The sequence below is a fragment of the Sesamum indicum genome, linkage group LG1, assembly GCF_026168435.1.
Source record: "Sesamum indicum cultivar Baizhima isolate 11 linkage group LG1, ASM2616843v1, whole genome shotgun sequence".
Lineage (NCBI taxonomy): Eukaryota > Viridiplantae > Streptophyta > Magnoliopsida > Lamiales > Pedaliaceae > Sesamum > Sesamum indicum.
The window spans coordinates 19,257,895-19,285,159 of NC_142657.1; the positions used below are offsets into that span (position 1 = coordinate 19,257,895).

The 27,265-nt window shown below is 34.0% G+C and overlaps 2 protein-coding genes across 3 annotated transcripts; one reads left to right on the forward strand and one right to left on the reverse strand.

Moving 5' to 3' along the window:
* The first annotated feature begins 165 nt into the window (after positions 1 to 165).
* On the forward strand, positions 166 to 9,399 carry MAP65-5 (microtubule-associated protein 65-5). 2 transcript variants are annotated; one of them, XM_020692066.2, is made up of 11 exons: positions 166 to 523; positions 1,273 to 1,476; positions 1,840 to 2,094; positions 2,190 to 2,405; positions 3,941 to 4,096; positions 4,197 to 4,356; positions 5,484 to 5,635; positions 7,481 to 7,568; positions 8,415 to 8,488; positions 8,562 to 8,636; positions 8,786 to 9,399. In XM_020692066.2, exons 1-11 carry the CDS (start codon positions 422 to 424, stop codon positions 9,038 to 9,040), a joined length of 1,737 nt encoding a protein of 578 aa, XP_020547725.2. In that variant the 5' UTR covers positions 166 to 421; the 3' UTR covers positions 9,041 to 9,399. The 2 variants fall into 2 exon arrangements, with proteins under 2 accessions (XP_020547725.2, XP_088735646.1); XM_088879520.1 differs by having other exon boundaries at positions 168 to 537.
* A 1,662-nt stretch (positions 9,400 to 11,061) lies between these two features.
* Positions 11,062 to 13,349, reverse strand: UMAMIT9 (nodulin MtN21 /EamA-like transporter family protein). The gene is made up of 6 exons (XM_011087644.3): positions 13,058 to 13,349; positions 12,880 to 12,942; positions 12,685 to 12,801; positions 12,153 to 12,564; positions 11,883 to 12,034; positions 11,062 to 11,511 (listed from the first exon to the last, which is right to left on the reverse strand). The coding sequence occupies exons 1-6, from the start codon at positions 13,267 to 13,269 to the stop codon at positions 11,274 to 11,276; spliced, it is 1,194 nt and encodes a 397-aa protein (XP_011085946.1). The 5' UTR covers positions 13,270 to 13,349; the 3' UTR covers positions 11,062 to 11,273.
* Between the last annotated feature and the right edge of the window lie 13,916 nt (positions 13,350 to 27,265).

Sequence of the window (27,265 nt, forward strand, 5' to 3'; positions counted from 1 at the left end):
TTGAAAGAAATAAAATTTAAAATTTTACGATGTATAAAGTACGTTTAAATAACGGGACTTTCAATTCATCCCTCATCAGTCTAACACACCCAATTCATGCACAAAGATTTGAAAGCTTTGGACAGTTATAGTAAGAAGAAATACATTTAATTTTTTAAGCTTTTAAAAATTAAAACATGGCGAATTTCTTTCCCGCCAAACGAACCCCTAAAGATCCACCACTTTACCCATAAAAGGCTTCCCCCCTTTTTGTCTTTCTCAAGAATCGAATCCAAAGGTAATTAATTGCTCTTACAAACTGGCAAAATTCGTATCCCTAAATTTGATAATGGTGATCAAGAACAAGATTTCCTCTGTTTCAGTATTCCACTGATCTCTAGGGTTTGAATTTTCTCCTCCTGACTTTCTCTGTTTCACCACCATGTCAATTGGTACAAGTAACTTTGGTGTGAGCAACTCTTCGCCGCTTTCTCTGTCGAAATCTGCCACCACCACATGCGCTTCTCTCCTCCGTGAACTTCAGGTAGTAGAGAACAGGTGACACGCTTCTGTTTGTTGATTTCTTATTGGTTTTCCCTTGAATCAATTTTACGTATTATAGTGATCGCATCTGCCAAGTGGAATGGTTGTTGAAGTGACATTTGTTGATAATGCCGCTGCGTTATTGTGGAGTTTCCGAATTAAAGTTTAGTGTGCCGGTATCCGCACTTCTAGTTAGGTTCATTCTGTTGCGTAAGTTGTAAGTCGGGATGAGTGAACGTTGCATGCTGGGTCGATAGTTTTCTAACTAAATAATATCAGTGAAATCTTTTCAGGCATTCGAACCCTTTTTTGGCTTCTTTCCCGTTTGATACTTTTGATCAGAAATCTGACGTCCATCCTAGGGCTGATATTTTTGCTAATAAATAATATCAGTGAGATTACTTATTGTGCTGCAAATTTTTCTTCTTCCTTTTTCCGGATATCCGTATTCACTATTCAAATAATGCAGCTTTTTATCTCATCTATTGATGCTTTATGGAGCTGTATGTTCTCTCTGTAATTCTGATTGTTAGCAGTCTGATACACACTGTCAAGGATGTGGGGGAAGAGTACAATGTGTGGATGTTGACTGCACACCCATTTTTCACCTCATTTATAATGATAAAAAATGGTCAAATTTTTGGAGTTGAATGAAATTTTATTTCTTGAGTAGTATAACTGCTCTCTAGATAATGCAATTTATTGTCTTGGAGAATTTGGTATTGTTATTAACTAATTTGGCACAAATAGGAAATATGGGATGAAATTGGAGAAAGTGACACTGAGAGGGATAAGATCCTTCTTCAGTTGGAGCAGGAATGCCTTGACATATACCGGAAGAAGGTTGAAAGAAGCAGAGAGTACATAGCTGAGCTCCACCAGTCTCTGGCTGCTTCTGAAGCAGAAATTGCACAACTTGCTTCTGCTCTTGGAGAACGGTTTTCTGTCCCTCAGGTTTGCTCAGTGTCACTTCTTTATTGTTATTGAATCAGTTTTCATAATCTTTATGACTTTCCTATTGCCAGCCTCCCAAAATAATGTTTTGTCCATGTAAGTCTACATGGCTTCTAAAAATCAAAGACATCATCATAGCTTTCTTTGTGCGAAATTTATTCTTTCTTTCTATCTTCTTGTTTTTACTTTTTGTTAATAGAGAATAAACCTCATTCTAATTATTTCCATCATTTTCTTGTTGCTGTTGAGAGAGATCATATGAGTTCCACTGATTTATGGTTGTCTCTTCATATCCATGCTTATGCAAAGCAATAGCTGCCTCATGCTCTATACTTACGTGTTTTATCCTTTTTCCTGTCTTAGTATGATAAGATGAAAGGTAATCTTAAGCATCAAATATCTATTATAAGCCCCACTGTGGAGAATTTGAGGCTAAAGAAACAAGAGAGGCTCAAGGAGATTTCAGAAATAGAAGTCCAGATTGCACACATCTGTGCAGATATAGCAGGCAGTGATCAGACTTTGGATCCTAATGAAATTCATGTAGATGAACTGGACCTGACAACAAAGAAGTTGGGAGAACTGAAGTCTCACCTTCAGGAGCTTCAGTTTGAAAGGGTTTGTAATAAGCATGTTTTGCAGTTATCTTATAAAATTGACTAAGTTAGGCAGTTTCCTTTACTAACAATAATCTTATGTTTTATTCTTTTCAGAATCTGCGTTTGCAAAAAGTTAGCAGCCATATCAGTGCAATCCATGAACTCACAGTTGTGATGTCGCTAGATTTTAAGAAGATAATGGCTGAAATTCATCCAAGTTTTGTTGACACTGCTGCTGGTCAATCGAAGAGCATAAGCAACGAAACACTAGCTAGATTAACCAGCAAACTGAATTTACTAAATCAAAAGAAACAACAGCGATTACTAAAGGTGACCCCTTAAGAACCACTTCTGTTGTCTATTTTGCATTGCGACGACTTTATAACATGTTGTATCATCATTAACTGAACTGCATTTTCCCAAGAATAGTTTTCCTGATTATAGAAAATAGATAATTCCTGGATTCTTGAAGAAGTTAAATATTTGTTTATAAGTTTCATTAGCTGTTAGCTATTTACTTCCTAGAACTATGTACTAATCTGTGCATAATACTCTACCTCCATTACACTATTATTTTATGCTGTCATTCATATTATAGGTTTTTAAGATTTGTATCTTTGTAACTATAAATAAAAAAGAATTGCTGGAAAAAGTTCATTTTATTATTAAGAATGAGTTTCTGGAAGAAGTAGATTTTTGTTAATATTTTGTAGATGGTAGTTTTTATGCTGTCATTCACATGCTTAGTTGTTTTCATTGCATTGTTTAAGATTCAGCTGCCAATGGCCTGGTTCTCTAATCATGCACAGTTGCACACACCTTGCTGTTAGTTGTTTTATGACTCCCGTCCTTTGTCCTCCACTCTAACTGGAAGATACTGAATCGTGTTAATTCTTCAAAGTTTCATAGTTAATGCCATTCCTGCCCAGAGATTGGCTGGTAATACATACTTTTTAGTATTTTTTGATCCAATAATGCAGAATCCACTGGAGATATCTCTTTAAGGAAAAATTAATAGATTTCAATTCAGTGGTTGGTGCCAATATGATGGGCTGATAAGTGATAAAGAGGCTGACATAAGTGATAGGATGTGAGAGCTTATATTTATGTTGCTTTTCCTTTTCTTTCTGTATGTTTTCACACGTGCAAACACCATAGTGATTAAAACCCTATGATTATGGTTTACTCTATTGCTTATTAGTATTCTTGAGAAATTTCTCCATCATTCATAGCTTTTCACATAGTTTGGTAGATAGAGTTTCACCAACAAATTGGTAATGAAGTGCCTGATTATATGTTGGCATAGCTTGTTTTTCTGATTTTGAAGAAATTTAACTTAACCTTTTGTTTCTAGAACCTGTTTGCTGGAGCAATTGTGAAGTACTTACTTTACAAACTTGATATATTCTTTGTAGTTTTGTTATATGTAAGAATAAAACAAATTCCTTCAATGAACATTTACTGCTCTATATTGCCCTCTTGTGAAGGCAGAATAGATTATAGATTATTCATGGTATGCTTTATAATATATAATGTCATTTCATCAATCCATCTTGTGCATTTTACCAAATCTAACAGTTTTGACATTACAAAATTACTTGACAATTTGGTCGCAATTGGTTCAGTAGGTGCCATCAGGATAGACCATGACAGGTAGATGAAATGTTTCCTTACGACTTTTTGAGTTTAATAGTAGTATATAATTCTGTCTTGATGCCTTGGATTTCCTCTTTTCTTCACATCATTGGATTCAACACTGAGCATATGTATCTTGACCTTGTTAGTAACTTAGTATTGACAACTGGAGACCGGTATGTGCTCTGACTTTTTACTTTTAACCTGATCAATGCCTTGTTTGCATGCAGGCACAAGATCTTGGCAGAACTCTTATAGAACTCTGGGGCCTCATGGATATGCCTGTTGAGGAGCAAACAAGATTTGATCATCTCACTATCTTAATCACTTCCACTGCTGATGAAGTTTCAAGTCCTGGATCTCTATGCATTGACGTCATCGAGCAGGTCGATTACTTCCCTTTTAGTTAATTTTGTAGATGATTGTGAACTTATGTTATAAATACCATCTTATAGTTTCTTATTGTTGCAATTTTCAACATTGTAGGCCGAAATTGAAGTTGAACGTTTGAATGTTTTGAAAGCCAGTAAGACGAAAGAGCTTATATTTAAGAAGCAATCTGAGCTTGAAAAGATATATGAAGGGGTTCATATGGATGTTGATAGTGATAAAGCACGGCACATTCTCAGCACTCTTATCGAATCTGGTCTGGTTAATTGCTTTTTGCCAGTTAGATTGATAATTGCATCTTCGTTATACTTTACTAGTTTTCTTTCATCCTATATGCATAAGGAATTTACAAGTATATATTTGTGTTTGGTGCTCCTTGCTCTTGCGATAGTTTCGCTTGTGGGAGCATGATTGAATGTTTCTTCATTCCTTGATGCCTTACAGTATGGCTTAGTCATCTGCATTGATTCTTTTTCCTCATGCTATAATGAGAAAATAATAGTTCTACTCTACTTGATTAGCAGTTATAAACCAGTTAGTGACCTCTTCCTATGCTATTTGATGTTTATTCTGGTTGAAGAGAGCAAAGAAAATAAGAGGGCAAACTTAACAATGACTTTTTTTCGACCAGATTTGATGTTGCAATGCATTCCGCTGCTGAACTGGAAGTTTATTTTGAGAAAATATTGTAGTTGATTAGACCTTAGTAACCTCTGCTTTTGGTGTTACTATTGACCATGTCCTATGTTCAAGTTAATGCTTGAAAACTCTATTCTTCCAGAGCCAGACAGTGTACAGGTGTTTTTCCATTTTCTTTGGTAAGTCAGAAAAAAATCTCATGGAACAGTTTATTCATGATGACAGAGGAATTATCCTTGGTGATCTGTCATTATAATATCACCTATAGTAACATAATATAGGAAACTAAATGTTTCATGTTTTAGCGAGTGGAGACTCGTGCTATAAATTCTCATATCCTGTTTTATCCTTGTTGATCTGCCATGCAAATGCAGTTTTCCTCTAGAACTTACCTTGACTTTCCTGGTTATTAAGTGCAAATAAATAAAACGTAACTATTGTGCACCTTAAAAAAAGCTGTATTTCGTCAGGACTGCTAGCCTTGTTGCTAAGTTGGGCCTCTTCTTTCCCTACCTTTTCTGAGTTCTCGGGTTTGACACGTGCATATTTGCCAGAATGGTTCTGCAAATCTTGGAAAGTAAATGGTCCTTTTATTTGGTTATTATTAGGATGAAAAGGACATGATAACCTTCCAAGAAAAGAATTGAAAAATGAAAATAGACCTTATTAATGTGCATGTTTGCTGTTGTGATTTTTCCAGAAATACTTTTGTGAAAATTCAATCACTTCAATGTGCAACTGCAGGTAGTGTCGATCTTTCTGACCTTTTATCGAGTATGGATGGTCAGATTGCAAAAGCCAAAGAACAAGCTCAAAGCAGAAAGGATATTTTGGATAAGGTGGAGAAATGGAGACATGCAGCTGAAGAGGAGAGCTGGCTTGATGAGTATGAAAGAGTAATACTTTTCTTCTGCTATCTTAATTCGTTTTACCATGCCATTAGGTCCTTTAGGATTGATTGTAAGAAAGTTCCATTTTTCAAGTTATTTTTAGATGATCTTTAACCTATTCTCTTGGAGTCTTTGAACTAGTTCTATTTGAGTTAGTTCCGTTAGATTAGTGCAACCATGATACACATATTATTGCTGGCTTATTTATACTCGTCCATTTGCAATTTGTCTTGTAGTCCACGTATGTCTCTTCAATATTGTAAATTGTTAGGTTAAGGTCATGCTTGTTGAGAACAAAACATCTACTTAGTTAATCATGGAGCTGAGGCATATTTGATAGTAGACTTAGTTGGTGTCTGGAGAATATAAATACTTTAAACTAAGCATACAAGTACCTTTGCTGGATTATTTCATTTGTGTTCTTTATATAAGTTGTGAAGTTGTGATGATGGATGTTGAGATGTGCATATCTTTGTTTCTGACTAATAATAGCATCTTTTAGGATCACATTACTTACAGCTAGGCGACTATCAAGTGACTTTCCTAAACTCAGAATTGTACTTAGAGTCTCATACTTGGGGAGGTTTACAAAATTAGTACCAATGGAGATTGCTTACTACATTAGCACGGTTTGTGCTGTAACTTACACATTGTGGCAAAATTTTGGCTTCTGTTAGTTTCTGGAAGGGAATTGTATTGTGTGCTACATCAGGGCACTAAAATAAGCTGTGGATACTGATCAGGTGCCATAATAATGCTGATTTTCATTACAGATCCAAAATTTACCTCAATTTGTAAGTCACGAGACCATATGTGTTAAATCCATGACCAACAGGATTAATTTTGCAAACTCCCTTGGCTTGTAGGCCTGTAATTGCAAAATTTGCTCATTGTAACATGAATTGCTGGTGGGTGCATACAGAATTCAATGCACTGTTGCTGTTCCGCAAACAATTGGGCACACGCTTGACATGTTAAATTGAAGCTAGTGCTTATATTTTACCATGCGTGCAAAATTTTTACAACTTCCGGAAAAAAATGGAAAATGCTGTGTTATGAAGTCCTTTACTATACAGGCTGGTCCTAGCTAGGTCATCTCTTATCCAGAAAAAAATTGGTGCATGTTCATGTAAGGTTCATGTCGGATCAACTATCAACCAGTCTCAAGCATCTCAGCTAGTGTTTTCTCTCTTGGCCTTAAATCAGTTCTTAGATTGTATTTTTTCCTCATACTGAGGGGACACAACAGCCAAGTTTAAAACCTTTTAATAGTATTTCTTATCCAAGACAACTGCTAGCATTCTTCACACCTTTATGTTCCCGATCTGTATGGCCTCATCATCTCGGCCTTGAAGAATGCCTATCAATAATGCTGATGACTAGTTTCACCAAAGGCTGACTGGTGCAAAGGTTGAGATCATTTTTCCTGCATGGAGATTGGAGAAGATCTTTTGCATCCAGTGTGTGAAACCTGTTTCAATGTGATTTTAAGTTTCTACTATTTATCATTGCTTGGTAAGTTCTGTTCTAACTTTAAGAATTTTATGTTTGTACTAATTTCACTTAATTGCCTTTTCTCCCATGTGCGAATTTCCAGTGCATGGGTTAATCAATTTGGATGACATGGCCTGTTATTGGAATCTGTAAATTGAGAGATTTGGCTTCCCTTTTTCTTCTTGAGATGTAATTTCCCTGGTTTGAAGTTTTATTGTTACACTGTGATTTGTAGTAGTTGGGGCTTGTGCATGTGATGGATAAAGATTCTTTCATAAGTTTTATACATTGGGATTACGCATTTGATAAATTTATTGGTTGAGTTCATAATTATTTACCTTTTCATCTTACTGCCAGGATGAAAATCGATATAGTGCTGGAAGAGGAGTGCACAAAAATTTGAAACGTGCTGAGAAAGCAAGAATCTTAGTCAGCAAAATACCATGTGAGCGAAGTCATCATGTTTGATACTTAGTCTTTTTTAGCAATTGAATAATGCCTTGAAAAAGTCACAACTGCATGATGGATTTTAGGGTTGATAGATATTTTTTTTGTGGCTTATGCAAAGCTAGTCAGTGTCCAAACATTTATCTCTTTATGCCATTGCTTATTATAGGAGTGGCAGGATATGATTTCCTCATCATTTCTTTTGTTGGGAATATTTGGCTTTTTTCATTCATGGTCAGGTTTGTGTTTGGTACCCACCGAGCGGTGAAAGAAACATGCAATTATCATAACCAGTTGGAGTCTAGATTGAAAAGCTTACATGTCACTGCAGCAGTAATTGCTATTTGGTTATTCCAGCTCTTTGGGTTTCTATCTTAGTAAATTTTAAAAAATTGATGAACTTCCATTTTGTGGTTTATGAGTCTGGAATGAGGACTAGATTTGCTTTTGTTCGGTTCTTTAAGAGTCTTCACCCACCATTGTCTATTAATGTGGTTTCTTCTCAAGCAAAGTTGTCTTTTGGGCCTCATTTGTCACTTTGATTTCTAGAACCAGTTGCATCATTCCATCTGATCCTTCAATAGATTTTGGTAGTGAATCAATTATGCAGAAACTCAAGGAAAGAATTGAGAAGAGATTCTAGAAGCATTCTGGTCGTCTGCCCATTAGCAAACTAATAGACAAAAATGTTCTTCTCCTGATGGTGCTGTGATATTGTTAGGGATATGGGCAAATTTTTCTCCTGTTTTAGCATATCATTCTTCCCGTACATGCTCTGATTGTTTCTTAACATAAGCAATAAGATTTTGAGGAGAAAGTGAATCTTTTTGAAATGCCATCGCAGCTCTTGTTGAGAGTTTAACCGTGAAAGTAAAGGCATGGGAACTAGAGAGAAATATGCCTTTCCTATACAATAAGGTAACACAACTCTGTGTCTTATTTTCTTTCTTAAATATCAGGTTTCTATTTCTTCCTGACATGTGAATTCCAGGCTCCTTTATTGCGGACATTGGAGGAATTCACCATTTACAGACAAGAAAAAGAAGAGGAGAAACGCAGATCTCGGGTATGTCTTGTAATGGATTCATTCACATGATTTTGTTGGCTACTTGTCTTTTGACATGCATCTACTATCAACATTTTGGTGCCGCATTGTTGTGAGATTATCAATACAAAATTCAGGTGCTCTTACTTTAATACTTGAACATCTCTTAGGAACAAAAGAAGCTACAAGATCAATTAGCTACTGAACAAGAAACACTCTTTGGTTCAAAGCCAAATGTGAAGAAACCTTTGGGTCAGAGCACATATGCTAACACAATGGTTGCAACACCAAATAGTAGGCGTGTGGGGATTCCTTCAGCCCGTCATGGAATATCTAGTGGCAAGGACAGGAGAGACAGTGGCAAGGCGGGTGGTGTAATTCCCATCAACTACGTCGCTCTCTCGAAGGATGACAGAGGTAGTTAGACCAGAAATGCTAATCTTTGCTTTGCTCAACTGCTACTGCTTGGTATATACTGCACTCGAGGAGGTCCATATCCGCTGTTTGATTGCACTACCACTAACTGATTTTTTTCACCCGAACCTTATAGAAGCAGAGAGATTCACCTGCATGGATATGGTCTTAATTGAATGTTTTTACTTGGGAGAGGGAAGATAATCGTACATACCCCAATATAATAAGTGTTCAAGCACAAAATGCTTATAAACTCTTAACCGTCGAGAGCCTAATTGATGATGTATCCTGTAGTTTCAGAAACAATGTTTTTTTTTTTGTTAAGATAATATACAGTTCAAGTTTGATGGAATTTTACTGTTGAAATGCATTTTCTCTGTTGAATTTGGGCTGAAATGATTTGCAATTTTGCATGGGAACACAAACTACTGTAATTATTTAGTAACTAGTAATGAACAAGTGTGTTCCACATGATTCATATGATTTTATTGCGTAGTAGTATAATTTTAAATTTGAACTATTAGATTTCAAATATTTGAAATTAGTTCGTAATATAAAGAAACACAATTCTCAAAATATTGATAGACACGAAAATTTTTCACAGATATTGAAAAACTAAAAGATAGTAAAAATGCTAAATAAATATAAATTAAATAATGATATAACTTAAGTAAATTGTCATTTAAACTCATGCTTTCATCAATCTTTCTCTTGTTTGATCTTGACTCTGATCATATAATACTTGTTTTTGGTAGCTTAAATGGTATTTTTAGTGTTTAATTAATTTGTATGAGAGATACGTGAATGTAGTTGGAAAAAGAGTTTGATAATGAAAAAAAGAAATGCTTTCAAAGAAGAGAGGTAGCTCCACAAAAGTTAAACGATGCCAAGATTCACAATAGTTCAATCTAGAAAAATATGAGGGAAGTAAAGAGCAAGATTATTATAATTAATATATAGAACAAGGAAGAAAGATTAACAGAAAACTTAAATTAGATAATAATGAAGCTTATACTACAATTTTTAAACCAAGAAAGTGCAGTGCATCTTAGGTATCATCAGCAACTGGAGCTGCTCCTTGCACCACAACTTGTTACTTTTTTCTTAGTCTCAACTCCTGCATACTCTTGCACCACACTATATATATACATATATATTCTTTTCTATTAAACTTTTATTCTCTTCCTACTACTTATTTCAACTATTATATTGAATATTTTATTCCTTTATTTATATAAAAAAAAAAAAAAGATCAACTCACGAGTCTGCTCCCAGTTCCGTTGAAACAATATTTTATTGATTTGAGGACAACTATATATGTCATCAAATTCTCTTAAATGGATTCTATCAACGGTTATGTTCTATACCTAGAACTAGAATCCCTTTGCATGAAGAGATACTAATTAATGCTGTAAGGAATAAAAGATATAGGAATCCAAGAATAAGAATCATATTTTCGAGATTTTTCAATTAAATACGAGACTATATATACTTTATAAGATATCGAATACGGACGTACATCATCGAATAGATATATTCTATTCGATGTGCTAAAAAGAACAAACAAATATTTGACGTGGATTGAACTATATATAGTTTTCATGCATGAATATAAATAAAAAAAAGGAAGAAGATAATTCCAAATACCTTTTCATACGCAAATAATATTATCTATCATGTTTAAATAAAATCAATGTGAAAACTTGAATTCTAACCACGTTGATCAACATTTATCATAATTTTTAGCTATAACTTATGTTTTCACTGCCCATGCAGAAATAACAGCCAATATCAATTCAACAACTGTGATTAATTACTAGCTACTGAATATAATTTCTAGACAAAAAGTCATATTAATTAGTGCATGCAGGAACAAAAAATGCAGTGTCTTCTTGTGTTTGAGCTAGTATGAATGCAATAAATTATATCTAAGAATCCAGATCACTATCATCTGCATGTTGTGTATGAGATTCTTGCTACAAGCAAAAATATCGAAAAAATTATTCCCAGGGAATTAACACTCCATTCCAAGTAGTAAAAGAGATTCCTGGCCTGATTCTCTTAGTTGCATAATCAAGTCCTAATTACATTCTTGGCTTACTTAGTTCAACCAAAATCGATCCATCTTAAAACCCAGAATTAACGAGGAACTAAAGATCGTAATGAAAACAAGTACAAAAATCCCAAAATAAACAAGAAAAAACGAAAACGAAAACAAGAGTGATGAGTTGCTCTTCATGCATGTCAGACTTGTTGATGATCGGTTGCTTTGGTTGGGGGGTTGGATAGGGGCATGTGGATAGCAATTGACGTGCACTTTTCAGCTTCTATGTTTTCCACCGTTACTTGTGTAATGTTACTATCTTTTATGGCTTCTGGTATTTCTTGCAATTGTCTCTTTATCTTCTCCTCTTTTTCTTCCCTGTACTTCCCCCACAGTACTGAGTAGAGACCCACCACAATTATCACTGATCCGATCACACTGTTTGATGTCACAAAGTTATGTATACGTTAGTTAGATAAACCGAAGAAAATATTTTATGGGGCTAAATTCAAATTACCTGATATCAAAATTGAAACGGGCAAAAACTTTAAACTTCGAAGGGAAAAAGTAGAAAAATCGTGTTTTAATATTTTAAAAAGGAAGCATCTGAAACCCATAGGGGTAATTTGAATTTAAGTAACAGTGCTAACCATTTAGACTTTTGAAGTCAAAATGTAAGGTGTCTTTTTGACATTTCTTTTAGTTCATATCCAGGAGGATTTTTGGAATTTATTTCAATTTTTACGTGGAGTAATTTGAATTTGACCCGCTATTTAGTAAATTATTTTTTTAGATAGAAGGAAAATTACCCTCCAAGATAGATTTTCTCGGCTAGTATGAAGGAGCCCATGATTGCGACGATGATCATCATCAAAGGGCTAAACGCGGTGGCGAAGACCGGCCCTTTCGTCTTCATTACAAGTCCTTGTACGTAATATGAAATGCTAGACGTCACAATTCCCTGCCATGTTTATAACATATACATATACTATTAACAATAACAGGAAAATTAATTATAGACACAACTGTGTGTATGTGTGTGTGTGTGTGTGAGAGAGAGAGAGAGAGAGAGTTCTTACAGCATATGCAGCAGCAAGGAGATTCATGTCCCAACCAATTCTCCAGACTGAGGTATTGTGTTCCATGACAAAGGTTACAGCAATAGCCTGAATTGTTCCCATGAAGCAGACCAATGATGTAAGGGACAGTTGATGATTCGAGTACGTTTTGAGGGCAGCTTTCTGCAAGATGAAGAGAGAGGCCCATGCAAGGGTGGCAATGATGAGAAGAATGCAGCCGATGAACCAGTCACGGTCGCTCGTCTCGCCTGCGCTGCTGCCGCCACCCGTATGGGATTGCCGGTGCTTAGACCACACCATCTCCACCAGTGGCCCCTTGTATAAGGTCATCAGCATCGCCCCTCCCACCGTTATGATCGTCCCCACCACTTTCGCTTGGTATATCACCTTCTTTATGTCCACTTTCTCCATCCTGTTCGACCCATCAACCAAAAAATTGTTCAGAACCATACACATAATAAGATTGATTAATATACAAGAAAATTAAATGAAAATTTTGTTATAATTAATGCACATATATATATATATATACCTGAATATAATAGCCATGACAAATGTTAAGGCAGGCAGCATGTTGCTCATTGCACATGAAAATGTTGGTGAAGTGAGTTTGAGGCCCGCATAGTAGAAGTTCTGATCAATCACAGGCCTAAATAGAGAAGAAAATTAAATTTCATTTGATGTTTTGAACGAAATTAGATAAAGGGATCGATGATCGATGACTAACCCTAGAAGCCCGAGAACGAAAATCTGCATGAAAACTGGGAATGTTATCTTTGGCTGTGCCTTCCTGCATTAATTAACACCTATGAATTAGATTGAATATATGTATGATACTATTCAATTCAATATAGTATCATATGAATATATGTAGATTAATTTACGTGTAACCGTTAAGTAGGTACCTCTCGAAGAAGAAAGCAAAGGGGGCTATGACGGCAGTGGCAATGGCATGGCGATAAACGACCAACACGTAGTGGCTCATCCCTCCGTTGAGCGATATCTTGGTTATGATGTTCATGCCGGCGTAGCCAAACTGCAACGATATCATACCCATGTATGGCTTGCAGTTCTTGAGGAAGCTTGAGCAACATGTTTGATCACTACTCTTGATCATTTTTATGTATGTTAGTGATGATAGGAAGGTAGGAGGGAGTGTGTATAGAAGAGAAAGAGTTGGTTCTTTCTTAGGAAGCAGTGAGTGAAGATGTGGAGTTATTTATAACAACAAGGCACAAAAACATGAGGGAATCATAACAAGAGCAAAAGTTTGGGAGAGACAAATTAAAGTTAGTTGTAATTAAGGGGAGTACTAGAATTGGTGGTGGCCCCTCTTCTCTCTTTAATCTCTATTTTTTTTATATTAATTTGGGGAAATTCCTGTCCCAATATTCTTTATAGTAATGTTGTATGAAAAACAACGAATCATATAATAAATATATGTATGTATATATGTATCTCGGTTGCTATTTAATCGATTGGATTTGATCATCCAGACCTGATCTGACCAAAAACCTGATGTATGAAATTGTTTCTTGGTTGGTTTCGTTTTCAAACTTCACTTGAAAAATACTGAAAATTGGCATCACAATATGTCACACTAATTAATATCATGTGATTCATACGTGCGTGTTCTTTTTGAAAATGAAAAATACATAATTAAATACAACACGTTTTATTTTACATATATAGCACGTAGCATTATGTAATATGAAAAATAATTCATTTATAATAAGGGTGCAAATTAAATTAAAGGGTAATTATTATTATTCCTTCATCATGTGGAATCTGATGGGAGTAGAGTATCAAAAAAGGCAGATGCGTTATCCAATTTCACGTAAAAATATCTTTTTTTTTTTTTTTTCTTTTTTGGTTGCTTGTTTCTGGAAGCTGACGACAACAAAAAAATAAGAAGAAGTTGGATCCACGTCCCAGAATAGAACAAGGCATCTGACTCGATCACCAAACAAATGCAAACCTTTGCATGCCCTAACCCCTCACAATTTGTAACTATTCATGCATCATCATCATCATCATCATCATCATCCTGTTTTTTTTTTTTTCCATATTTTTTTGTCGATAAAATTCTTTTCGTTACTACATCATTTAGTACTAAGATTCTTTTTATTACTACATCGTTCAGTATTAATTCAATAAAAATATTCAAAAAAACAAGACACTACTACTATTAATTAAAGACAAAATTACATTTTTTGTTTTGTAAGAATCAGTGGTCAACACTTTTAGTTCTTTGCTTTATGGGAGTTTCACGATAGTCATAAAATTGAGAAAACTCAACGCATTTGATCCTCGATTTTACGTGATTTTTCAAAATGGTCCTAGAATTATGAAAACTCAACACGTTTAGCTAGTCCTCTGCTTGACGGGATTTATAGAACAATATATGTCGAGCTTTCTAATTCTGGGATCATTTTAAAAATTTCGTAAAGCATAGGTACAGATGTTTGAGTTTTTCCAATTTTAAAACCATTTTGATAATCTCGTAAATCAGAGATTTAAAAGTGTTGAACCCGTTGTCATATAAGACTAAGATCGATCAGAAGCGTCTAATCCAAGTATAGGTAGGAAGGCACTAGAGAGCGGAAATTCGGCCTTATATACTCAACTTTCAAGATTCTTGCTTCCAAAATATAAAATTATCAAGATTCTGGTCGGGTAAGGGTTTGGGTTTAATTCTCTCGGTTTCGGATGTTGATTATATCCATCGTGCACGTCTTTTTCATCTCCTCCACGTAACATATATCTATATATTTGCTATTCTTCTTAATAAATATTAATGAACACTAATCGAGTCATTAATTACATTTGTTTTTACATAATTATTGTATATTATTAAGTATTTATCCGTATTTGTTGATAAGAATTACGTGGTCGCATTTGTTTTGTAATTAATTAATTACGAAATGGAAAGTGATTAAGTTAATTATCTTATAATCATCAGTTAAATAAAGATGTAGGCATAATCAAAATAGAGAGTGTGAGGTAGGTTAAAAGTGTTTGCGTCTCCATCCCACTAACGCAAACTCAATCGAAAACACAAAATTATGCTTCAAAATACCAAAAATGTTGTATACGGCAATTTAAAACATGAACGTTTATTTTCTTGTATTGGCCGACAAAGAATTACTAAATCAGATAGGAGTTTAGATCCATTCAAAGTACAATTAAGTAATTCAAATGATGCAAGAAATTTATATATAAAGTTGATATTCCACTACCCATATATATCAAAGTTGTTTTATGTACATAGATTTATTACCATTTGCCTACATACATAAATACTTTAACAAAGAAATTTATCTTATTACCACGGGCAATTTATTCATACATTACACTCTTTTTTTCTTTTTCTTTCTTCTATGCATCTTACATACGGAACAAGGATCAAATCAGTAGAAAAAATATGATTTTTCGCAATGATTAATTACTATAATTAAAAGAAGAAAATCGTACCAAATACAAATCAATCACGACTTTGCAACGGCCATTGACCGTTGTTTCTACAGGTGTGGTCAGAATATTAGTCATGGCTAAAACCATGAAAAATGTTTTGGTTATAACTAAAAACCATGACGTATATTGATTAATCCTGATAAAAATTTAAGTTTTTCCTTTGATTTTATTTAATAGTATCGATTTACCATAGTTTTTAAATTATGGTCATTTAATAATGTAGTAAAATTTTAATTTATTTTTTTTTTGGCAATCAATCTATAACCCTTGGAAAAAATAAAATAAAATCAGAGGGTTACCAATTGCAAGAAACAAAAGGCGATACATTAACATAAAGTGGAGCACCAATACTAAAATGGACGTCTAATCATCTCCAATTTCTCACATACTGATCATCATCACTTTACCTATATATATATACACACACACAGACACACAGTAACCTCCACAAACCCTAAATATGAAAGTGTCTATCGCTGTCGAGTTGAGTATAGATGGATCATCGGATGATGAGGAGGAAAGCGTTACTACATCATGGGATCCTTGCAGGCCATTTGCACAAGACATCTTTGTATTCTCTTGACAAATTGGAGAACAATTTGCAGCTTGTCCGCAACCTAAATCAATACTAATTGCTACATTGCTAGCTACCAATTCATGCATCATACGTATGCAAATCCATTATGGATAAATGTGAGCTTCTTGATTTGTTCAAAAACAAGGATTCAGACTCTTCCTACAATATATGTATACCTCAGCTAAGTATATACCTACATTTGTGTAAGAGTACGTAGTAGGGAGTTTGTAGGGTTAATTATAAAGGGTTTGAAATGCTTAAAAGCAAATCATATATATGTATCCTTTGATTGGATGCTCACTTCCTTAATTTCACAAAGATGTCATGTAGCGGAAGAAATACAATTTTAGTATTGTAATTTAGCAGGTGGTATTTTTCGTCCTATATGAATTAATTTTTACAATTTAATCATGTAACTTTTGAATTTAGATAATTTCAGTCCCGTATGAATGGATTTACATTACTAAAAATTATAATTTAATTGGGTCATATACAATCACAGATAATTTTTCTACCAAAAAGGACTAAAAAATTGTAAAAATTTTAAAATTACATAATTATATTACAAAAATCAATTTGTATAAGACCAAAAGTATCTATCCAAAATTACATGACTAAAATCACAATTTCCCCTATGGTAATAGGTGTTGGGAAATTGGTACCATGTTTTTTGAACATAGTACTATAAAACAACTTTGATATGGTTTTGGTTACAAATTTTGAGGGGAAAATTGAGCCACGTACCTTATGAACTCCATCCATTTTTTCAGGGTTTGATGAAATTAAGGAAAAAGTAAGAAAAATAGAATTAAAGTGATTATGTTTATTTTTCATTCATTTCATTTTCTTGCTTGATGTAAAGCCTAAACCCTAGCTACCATTTCAAAATCATCTTCCCTAATTAACTTTAAATGGATTCCTCAAAATTCAGTTTTAGGAAAGAAGTACTTTTTGCAATCATACCCATCTACTTATAATAGGAAAAAATGCAATCAACTCCACTGTAATAATACAAATATTTGACAAATTACCTGTCTATAAAAAAAAAATAATAATTTATCTCCATATATTTTTTAAAAGGCTAAATTCCATTTTACCCCTTGTATTTTGTTAAATTAGCAAAAAAGACCTTTATTCGGACACCAATATTTAACTTGATGATATTATTATACACATGTGTATTTTAGATAACACATCATCCAAATATATAACCAAAATGAAGGATGCACGCAATGGTTGAAACGTCAATCTCCCATAGACACGTACCAATGCACATGCAAGTAACATACATATACTTGTCTATTATTACAGCTCCAAATTCTAAGCAAAAGACTTCAACTTTTCTTTGTGTTTTTGTTTTTTCCTCCCACATCGAAAAGCAAAATTAGGTCAGACAACGCTTGCTGTTTATCAACATTAATTCCATCTCATTCATCACGATTGAATTCCCTTTGACTAGAAAGAGGTTTTCGATTCATGGCTGAATCTTTATAGAATCATACCCCTCTTTATAAGTTTGATACATAAAGTTGAGTGGATGATTCATTTTTCTTTTCCGCGCGCAGCAGCTTTAAGGAACCTATCGAGACAGAGATGTCGTGATTGTGGTCGTGGTCGTGGTCGTTTCAACAACCCCAAACATTAATTAATACATGTTTTGACTAATCATTAATTAATTCTCATTTCTCTAAGTTCAATTAATTACTGTTTTTTTTCTCATTTTTCATCAAAAAAATCAAATTAAGAAAAAAACAGTTAATTAATTAATCTTTTTCAATCATATATACATAAATCCATCGATCGATGTTTCATAATTTTCAGTTGGATCTTAATCAAATTATCTATATATATATATATAAAATATTTACGATGGAAGAATTTGCATATATATGCTTTATAACTTAAATTTGGTCTTTTGAGTGGAAAGTAATTAGAGGGTTGCATGCATGACTGATCACTGCATCTTTTTAGTTATATAATTAGAATCAAACTAAGCTGATTAGATTCATAAAGCATGCAATTCATTTGTGAAACATTCACTTTTCCTTTCTACTTAAAGGACCTTTTGAGAGAGAACCCCAACATTAACGTTGTTTTTTTTTTTTTTTTTGTTTTTTTAAAATGAGTTAGAAACCACTCACCATTGTTCACATGTAATTCAAGAACTATTCGTTTAGTAAAGGCGCCTTTAGTAGTAAATATACCAGAGGACTAAAAGTAAGCAATTTTGTAAGTTGTTGGAACTAAAAAAAATGGACATAGTTATCGGACTAAAATTAAGCATACTTAGCGGACTAAAATAATACTGTTTTCCGCTAGGTAATCAAGAGGTTGATTCACCTCTCTGAAGACATCAATGTATTGATTAACTTTTGAGTTTGAATGTATTGATGATATAATAATGGATCGATTTTTTTTTTTAAAAAAAAAAGAATGCATCATATATATATATATATATATTTACCTAATATACGTGTATACTTTTATAAATCGGAGAATAGCACTTGTGCCATATATGTCAATCAAGGTTCTTATAGCTGATCTATTGCTATCAAGAATCAATATAAAGTTGTCATGATAAGAAATTAGTGACACATCTATAATGATCACATAAATATAATGACAATAAATAATTATTGTCACTGAATCGTCACTATGTATGTGTTGCTAATTATTTTTTTTTGCGACAATCAGTCATAACATAGCAACGTTGGATGCCACATTAATTTATCTATTTTCTTTTTATCCTTCCTAATGTTTTATATTAAATAAAATAGCAAGTTTTACCCTTTATGTCTTTTCAGAAAATATTAATTATAAGTATATATGCAACTTATTTAATGTTGTTTCATTTAAAATAAAAAATTGTATGTGCAAACTATTCAACACGTACTAAAAGCCCAACTAATATTAATGCTTATTTTGGTTACATTACTATCAAATATTTCTACCAATTGATCATCAACACATTGATTTTTTTGTAGTCAATTGACTGCATGCAATAAGCCTCCAATAATTCAATCTCCTTCCAAAACTTTATTATTATTATTAATCTAAGTGGAACATTAATTAATTCATATTTCTAATTTTCTACAATAATTAAGGCGCTTTTGGTGGACCCTAATCACACCCCCATTGCAATAATTAAGCTCAAATCGTTAATTTTGTGTTATCAAATATTAATTAAGGTTAATCACATTTAGGCCCCTATGAAAATACTAAACTACACTTTCTCTCAAAAAAAGTTTTAAAAGTACATTTAAACCACCTTCGAAATCCTCGACTTATACTTAACCCCCTTTTGTTAGATTTGAATGCAAAATGCTAGACGTAAAAAAAGAAAAATATATAAATTTTTAATTTTATCCCCTATTTAACATTCTCATGTATATATATTTTTGTACTTATTAAGAAATATATATATATATATATATATGGATTACGAGGTTAACATCATCAGATTTTGCTTTTCATATAAGTACAAAATGAGGGGTAAAAATTAAAAATTTATGCAAATTTTTTTTGTTAACATCAATATTTTTCGTTCAAATCACAACAAAAGAGGATCAGGTGTAAATAGTGAAAAATTTTAGAAAGGGTATAAGTATAATTTCAAAGTTTTTGGGGAAAAATATAATTTCATATTTTTAAAAGGGGTTTAAATATAATTAACTTTATTAATCAATTGCACTATGACTAAAAGAAATTAAAATGCAACTGCCTTTTCATGTAAAGTGAAGCTTGCGTTTTCATGCTTTCCCATCATCCATATTATACATATATATATATAACCAAATATCATGTACAAATTGGTGCTTGGGAACCCTCACACCAACTAATTAATCTTTTGGCTTTGTGAAATCAACGGTTAATTATTATTCATCATATTTTTTTTGTTAAATATGATAATTATAACAAAAAAATTTATTTATTTTTACTAATAACGGCAAATAAATTAAAATAATTCATTTCGATACACTGAGCAATACCTTAATTTAAATCAATACATCAATATGACTAATAATGATAAATTAATTTATTATTCATCATATTTTTTTTGTTAAATATGATAATTATAACAAAAAAATTTATTTATTTTTACTAATAACGACAAATAAATTAAAATAATTCATTTCGATACACTGAGCAATACCTTAATTTAAATCAATACATCAATATGACTAATAATGATAAATAAATTATAATAACACACAGGAAGTGAAATAAATACTCACACGTCGGATAGGACTCGAAAACATACTCACCAAATGAAACCAGCTGCCATATGAGTGTTGATTTGGATAAGATTAGATGTAATGAAGGACAAGAAGCAGAAACAATTTGATTTAAAATCGTAGGTTGTAATGGAGAATCCATCACCAATTCCTTTAAAATTGGGTGACATCATTTCAAAACCCTCCAACAACTTTTGATCCGCTTCATCATAATTAGAATATATACGTTTTTGATAAATAATTAATCATTTAACAAATCTTTTATATATATATATATATATATATGCATATCGATACGATGGAGATAATTATTAAGAACCCTAGAAAAGCAAATTAAGATTGATATGTATTGTACAAATATTAATGTATAGCTTTTGGCTAATTATTAACATAATTAATTAATCGCGATAACAACTCGATTCGATGGCTTAATATTTAAGCAATAATAATTAACTCGTGGCGAATATTATGATTTTTAATTTACAGAATAGAATCTTTTGGTCCTGATGGGTAAAGTCGTATTTATCACTATACAATAATTAGCTAAATTAAATTTATTAACAATTTTCACGTGAAGAAAACGTACAATTAACAATTAATTGAAATGAGAAGTTTGGTTTTTCTCAACTAATTACCTCTTAATTAATAAAATTAACATTCTTGTAGATATCCCAATTGATTAAGGTTTGTAATAATTGTTTATAATACAAAAATAAAATCACCTAAGTCGATTTTTAAAATTTTCAAGCAATTCTGAAAAAAAATAAAAAATAAAAAAGAAACGTGACTCCCTTTTTCTTAATTTAGAAGAATGTTTTGAATATTAGTATTTTTATAGGGGGTAAAATGCAATTAACCCATTGCTTGATTATCATGCATCACTGTCTGAATAATAATTAATGAAACAGGGGGGTAATAAGGAATCCAACTCCCTCCGCAGAATGTATTGCGCGTACAGACAGTCAGAGTGTAAGTGGAATACACACACACACACACACACACCACTTCAATTACTTAATTAGCATTGAAGATGAGATGGATTCTCCCTTTAAATATATAATTAATTAATACTTGAGATAATCAATCATTATTACCACACTAATTGCTTGTTTAACACCCCCACTTTTCACCAATCATGCCTCTGTTTAGCCTTTATCTGCACTACTCATACAATAATACTTAATTAACCCTCCTAATCACAATATTAATTATGGGTTTAACTAATCCCAAAATTCAAAGTCAATGTCAAACAATTAACTAATTTAAAATTGTTTACTTGTACAAAAAAATCAAAGCAGTTAGAATCACCACCCTAGAGAGCATTTTTTAACTTTAATTCGACGTTAAAGTTGCTACGATCTCATGAATAATTTTGAAGTCATGAGTTTGATTCCGCTAAATGTATGGGTGTGAATTTATTATAATCTATTGTATTATAAATTTTTAAATTAAATTTATTATATTTATTATTGACGTAACATGTAATTGTCATTTTTATTTAAAATAAATAAATAAATAAAAAGTCTAACCAAAGATAGGTTGTACCACTAATGGGATTGGATAGGCCCAAAGGAGACTTAGACTAGGGGTTGTACCATTAAATTTACTCCACCGTCTAATCACACTTTAACATTTCTTTATGATGGAATTTTATTTTCTGTAAAGTGGGACTTCGACAGATCCGGTTGGCATACCCTGTTTTCATTTATTTACCTTCTTACCCAAAGTTTCGGAGGTGGATGCTTAATTTTTTCCTTCCTTACGATGAGGTCATTCGAAAGAGTTATATTGGGTTTAATAATTGTACAACAAATCATCGACGAGCTTGTCGTCGCTTTGACAAAATTCTCTTTCGTTACCAAATACCTTGCTGCTCGAAACCCTAGACAACATCTACGTCGGGCCAGAACCTACGTCATGAGTACTAGGATCCCGGACCAGATTCACCATCTTCATAGGTTGGTTTCCATTTCTGACGAGTTATGTCTCGGCAATCTCCGCATGGACCGCAACTCTGTCGGACGTTTGTGCTACATGCTTCAGTACTCAGGTGGTATGACCCCGACCAAAAACTTAAGTGTCGTCGAGCAGGTAGCGATTTTCCTTAGCATTGTGTCCCATCACAAAAAGAATAGCATGGTGAAGCATGATTTTATACGTTCCGGACACGATCCACAAACATTTTCACCGTATCCTTAATTCAGTGATTAAGTTGTACAATGTCCTCTTGGCCAGGCCAACTCCAATTACGGACGAATGCGTTGACTCCCGGTGGAAATGGTTCAAGGTATTTTTTCATTTATTAATTTCATTCGAAATGCACATACAACGTTGTGCTTGTTTTACCGGTCGGTAGATTGTGGATATTATATACCAATTGCAAATGACGATTTTATTACTACTTGTAGGGCTGTCTTGGGGCATTGGATGGGACTTTCATTAACGTATGCGTACCTGAAAAGGAAAAATGAAGGTACCGAACCCGCAAGGGTCATGTTGCTGTCAACGTTCTCGGTGTTTGCAACCCAAACATGCAATTTATTTATGTGCTTTCTGGCTGGGAGGGTAGTGCTGCTGATAGCCGCGTACTACGTGATGCCGTCCATAGACCGGGTGGTCTTAGAATATCCTCAGGTTATAATTTCATCCACAATGCTTTCCTATTTCTCTTGTAAGCGTATATGATTGTTCGGGTTCTGATTTTTTAAAAACATAGCATAATGTTCGTATATGCTTTCCCAGGAAATTACTACTTGTGTGACAATGGATACGCAAATGCCGAAGGCCTCTTGACTCCGTACAGAGGTGTTCGCTACCACCTACGAGATTGGGACACTGGAGTAGGAGGACCCCAGAACCATCGGGAGTTTTTCAATCTAAAGCACGCGTCAGCTCGTAACGTCATCGAGCGTACCTTTGCTTAAAATGCGTTGGGGTATTTTAAGGAGTCAGTCATTCTACTCCATCAAGGTCAAAACCCGGATAATATTGGCCTGCTGCTTATTGCATAACTTTCTAAGACAGGAAATGCCTGATGACCCGTTGGAAGATGAGTTACCTACCGTAGGAGTTGAAGAGACGGAAAACGATGGGAAAATAGTCTGGAATATAGAGCCCAGTCCAACGTGGACCAATTGGAGGGATACATTGGCGACGTCCATGTACAACGAGTAGAGAAGCCACCATTGATGAGCCATTATTATACAATATTCACGATTGTCTTTGGTTGCCTTCAGTCTATTGCATAGTCCCGCAAGTCAAAACAATTATTTGAATTTTCTTCTGTAATCAAGTCAGCGTAATGGCATTAGGTGTATCAAGATTGGATACACTTCTTCATTGTAGCGTTCTATATCCTGTTTTTTCGTACTTGTTGCTTCGTTATACTCCTTACATTGTTACTCATTTACATAGAGTTCTTTAAAGTTTTTCGCACTCGTCTGATTCGAAATTCATTTGTGTCATCTTGTACTGTTTTCATAACTTTTGGTTATTACTCATACATACCATGGTGCCTGTCTAATCACATTTTTTCTGCTTTATCTTTAATCAGAATATGGAGGTTGGATCTGATTAAGGTAGCAGCATGTCGCGCCGTCGTGGTGGGAATCGCAATAGGCCTTTTGGGCGCCGAGTGTGGACAACAATGGAGGAAGAATGCCTTATTGCAGCACTAAGGAATTTGGTGGTAACCGATTGGAAATGCGAGAATGGGTTCAGGAATGGGTATCTGGGACAATTGGAGCCCTACATTTTGAAGCATTTCCCACATTCTAATATTAAGGCCGCCCCACACATCACTTCCAAACTGCACGTCTGGAAAAAAAAAATTACTCCACACTGACCACCATGCTTACACGGTCTAAGTTTGGTTGGGACGGCAGCTGGAACATGGTAACGGTTGAAGACGATTCCATCTGGGATGATTACGTGAAGGTATGAACCTAACTCGATCGTTTGTGCACATTGTTTAACATACTTTTGTATTCTTCCTTTTACTTACCTCCATCAGTAACGCTTTTACAGATGGATCCATCCGCAAAGGGGATGAGGCATAAACATGGCCATTTTTTCCTTCTTGGAGGAAAATTTTTGGTCGGGATCGTGCTACTAGAGAACGAAGTGCTAATCCATTTAAGGAGGCCAACGACGTCCGAAATGAGATTGGTGAAACCCACGAATGTAATGTGCGGGATGACGGATGCAGTTGTGTAAGAATGGACGTGTCTGAGCATTAATTGCATATGCAGGGGATGTATAGTCAAGTGTAGGTTGCCGACATTTAGGAAAAATAGCACAATGTTTATTCTATGCAGCAAGTGCCCAATTAATGCAGACGCATTGGATGTATAAAGAATTGCAGTATGCAGCCATTTTCAAACAATGGCATCAAGTTTATTATCTGCAACAGATGGACAATGAATGTTGGAAGTTGTGTGACAATGAATGAAGTAGTTAGGGGGATAGGTAGTTTGTGTGAATTAATGCAGAACTTGAAAGTTGGGATGAATGAAGTAGTTGGGGGGATAGGTAGTTTGTATGAATTAATACTTCAGAATGAATGCAGTAGTTGGAAATTGGGATAATATATTATTTGTAAAAGAACGTATGGAATTGAGTAAGGCATGAGTACGTGAGAGGGTAAGACACAGTAAGATTAAATTGCTCAACTTGTCACTAGCAACTTTAGTAAGGCATGAGAGGCGTAACAAGTATAAGAAAATAATCGAATGAGTGCATACATTATAATAGAAGTAGTTTACAAAGTTTAAAATGGCATACGAGAGAAAACTTACTTGTTAGAGCACTCTTTGGGACAATACAAATTCCATAACGTAAAACAAGGAAGATGTGTTGAGATTGAAAAAAAAGTATATACAGTCGGAGTGATTAAGCAAGCTTAAATATTGAGCGAGTATGCAAGAGTAATTAGCAAAAGAAGTAATAAGACGATCAAGTAATTGCGTAACCATCTACGGCTGCTATTCTCGGCTTGTAGATGATCATTCAAACATTTTATTTGAGTTTCGTAGGCTGATATACGATTAAGCAACCCAGGAATAATCTCTTTTGACCTACGGCACATGGGCGGGTCGACCCATTCAAACATGCCGCAATAATGACCCTAATTATAAAGACATGTATGAGGTGAGTAAAAATGTCTTACATATACGAAATAGGCAACATTAAATGAGTAAATCGTATATGCTCAGAATACCATATACCACATTTAAAAAAAAACATTTTATAGTTCTGAGCAAGAGTTTACTGAAAGAACGAACCGCGTTGCCAGGGCACCCGCGAAATCTCCATCCCGGATTAAGGTTAGTCCATGATGTGCGTAAGTGAACATCCCTACCGCAATGGCAAACATGAAAAATAGATTCGATTGAAGCAGAAGAACGTTGCCTACTACCCGTTCTGCCTTCGTAATTGGTACTACTGAAATCGTTTTGGAAAGGAGCGGTAATGATGACCTAAACAGTAACAGTGCAGGGATGGAGGGTCATGTCATATAAACGATGGGGTAATCAGAAATTGCTTTAGATTTTATCCGAAAAGGATTACAAACTCACCGAAGTCGCCGGATGGGAGTGCGGAAAATCGAAATTACATAAACCCTAAAAATGGAGATAAGGGTTCAGGGCAAAATTACAACCCGTTACATATATCAAGGGCTTTGTGGTTACGGAAAATGTTTGGATAAAGATAAGCTTACCGTGAAGACGATGGATGAATTCGTCCAGTACAATGGATCGGTGGGAGGATCCCCTTTCGGCAAAAACCAGCTTAAAACAGAAATTGGGGAAAGAGAGGGAAGGGAAATGACGAGCAGACGGGCAGGAGCGGTGGGCATATGCATATTGTAAATTGTACAAATAGAAGGGGGCATTAACGTAACAGAACAAGTACATCGTAGAAGTAATACATGAAGGTAAATAGAAGAAAAAGGATAGATTTCGAAATTAATCCCTATAGGTAAACATTGGTCTATCTATCCCATCAGAACCAGTCCAACTAGCAATCCTAAATTAGTCCGGAGGGGGGATACGAAGTGGGGGAAAGTAAACATAGCCTTAGAGTAGAATAGCTAAAATTAAACTGGAGTTGGGCCCAGTAAATCATACTTTGGACTGGTTGGTTCAAACTGACCCAATAATGTAAAAAATCTATTTGGGCTGAGCCCAATAAGTTATGTATGCATACAAAAAATAAGCTATGTGAACGACGTAGTTTCTGCATACAATAATTTAAGGGAAGGGATTTTTCTAACCAAAGTAAGCTTCAAAAAACACGAGGAAACAAACACTTGTTATACAATTGATGAAGACAAGTGACCTAAACTCTGTCGGAAACGTTTATTTCATTGTATCTGCGTAATGTCATTTTCTTGTGAATAGTTCTTGGTCTTTTTATTCACTTAAGAAAGTTAGCAACGAAAATTAGATGAAATTCGTGGGAGGCCCCACAATCACCAAATTCCACAACTCTTCAGTTCTCTTCTACCAAGAAAAAGATGAGACAGCAATTTCTATGAAGTTTGTAGGAAGTTTAATGATGTCGATGTGCTCTTTTGCATAGATTTTAATTTAAATTGAGTTTCTTTAAATTTGAACTAATTATATAATAAATATCATATATATATTTTTTTATGTATTATTTAAAAAAAGTTATCAATCGCATTATAAATGTATCGTAATTATTGTATTTAATGTGTGGTTAATTACCAAATTTGATTTAAAAAAAGTCCCACCACTATCTTAATCAATGAAAAAACAAAGAATCTTCCTCACATCTACCACTCATTTTCTCATTAGTTCATTGAC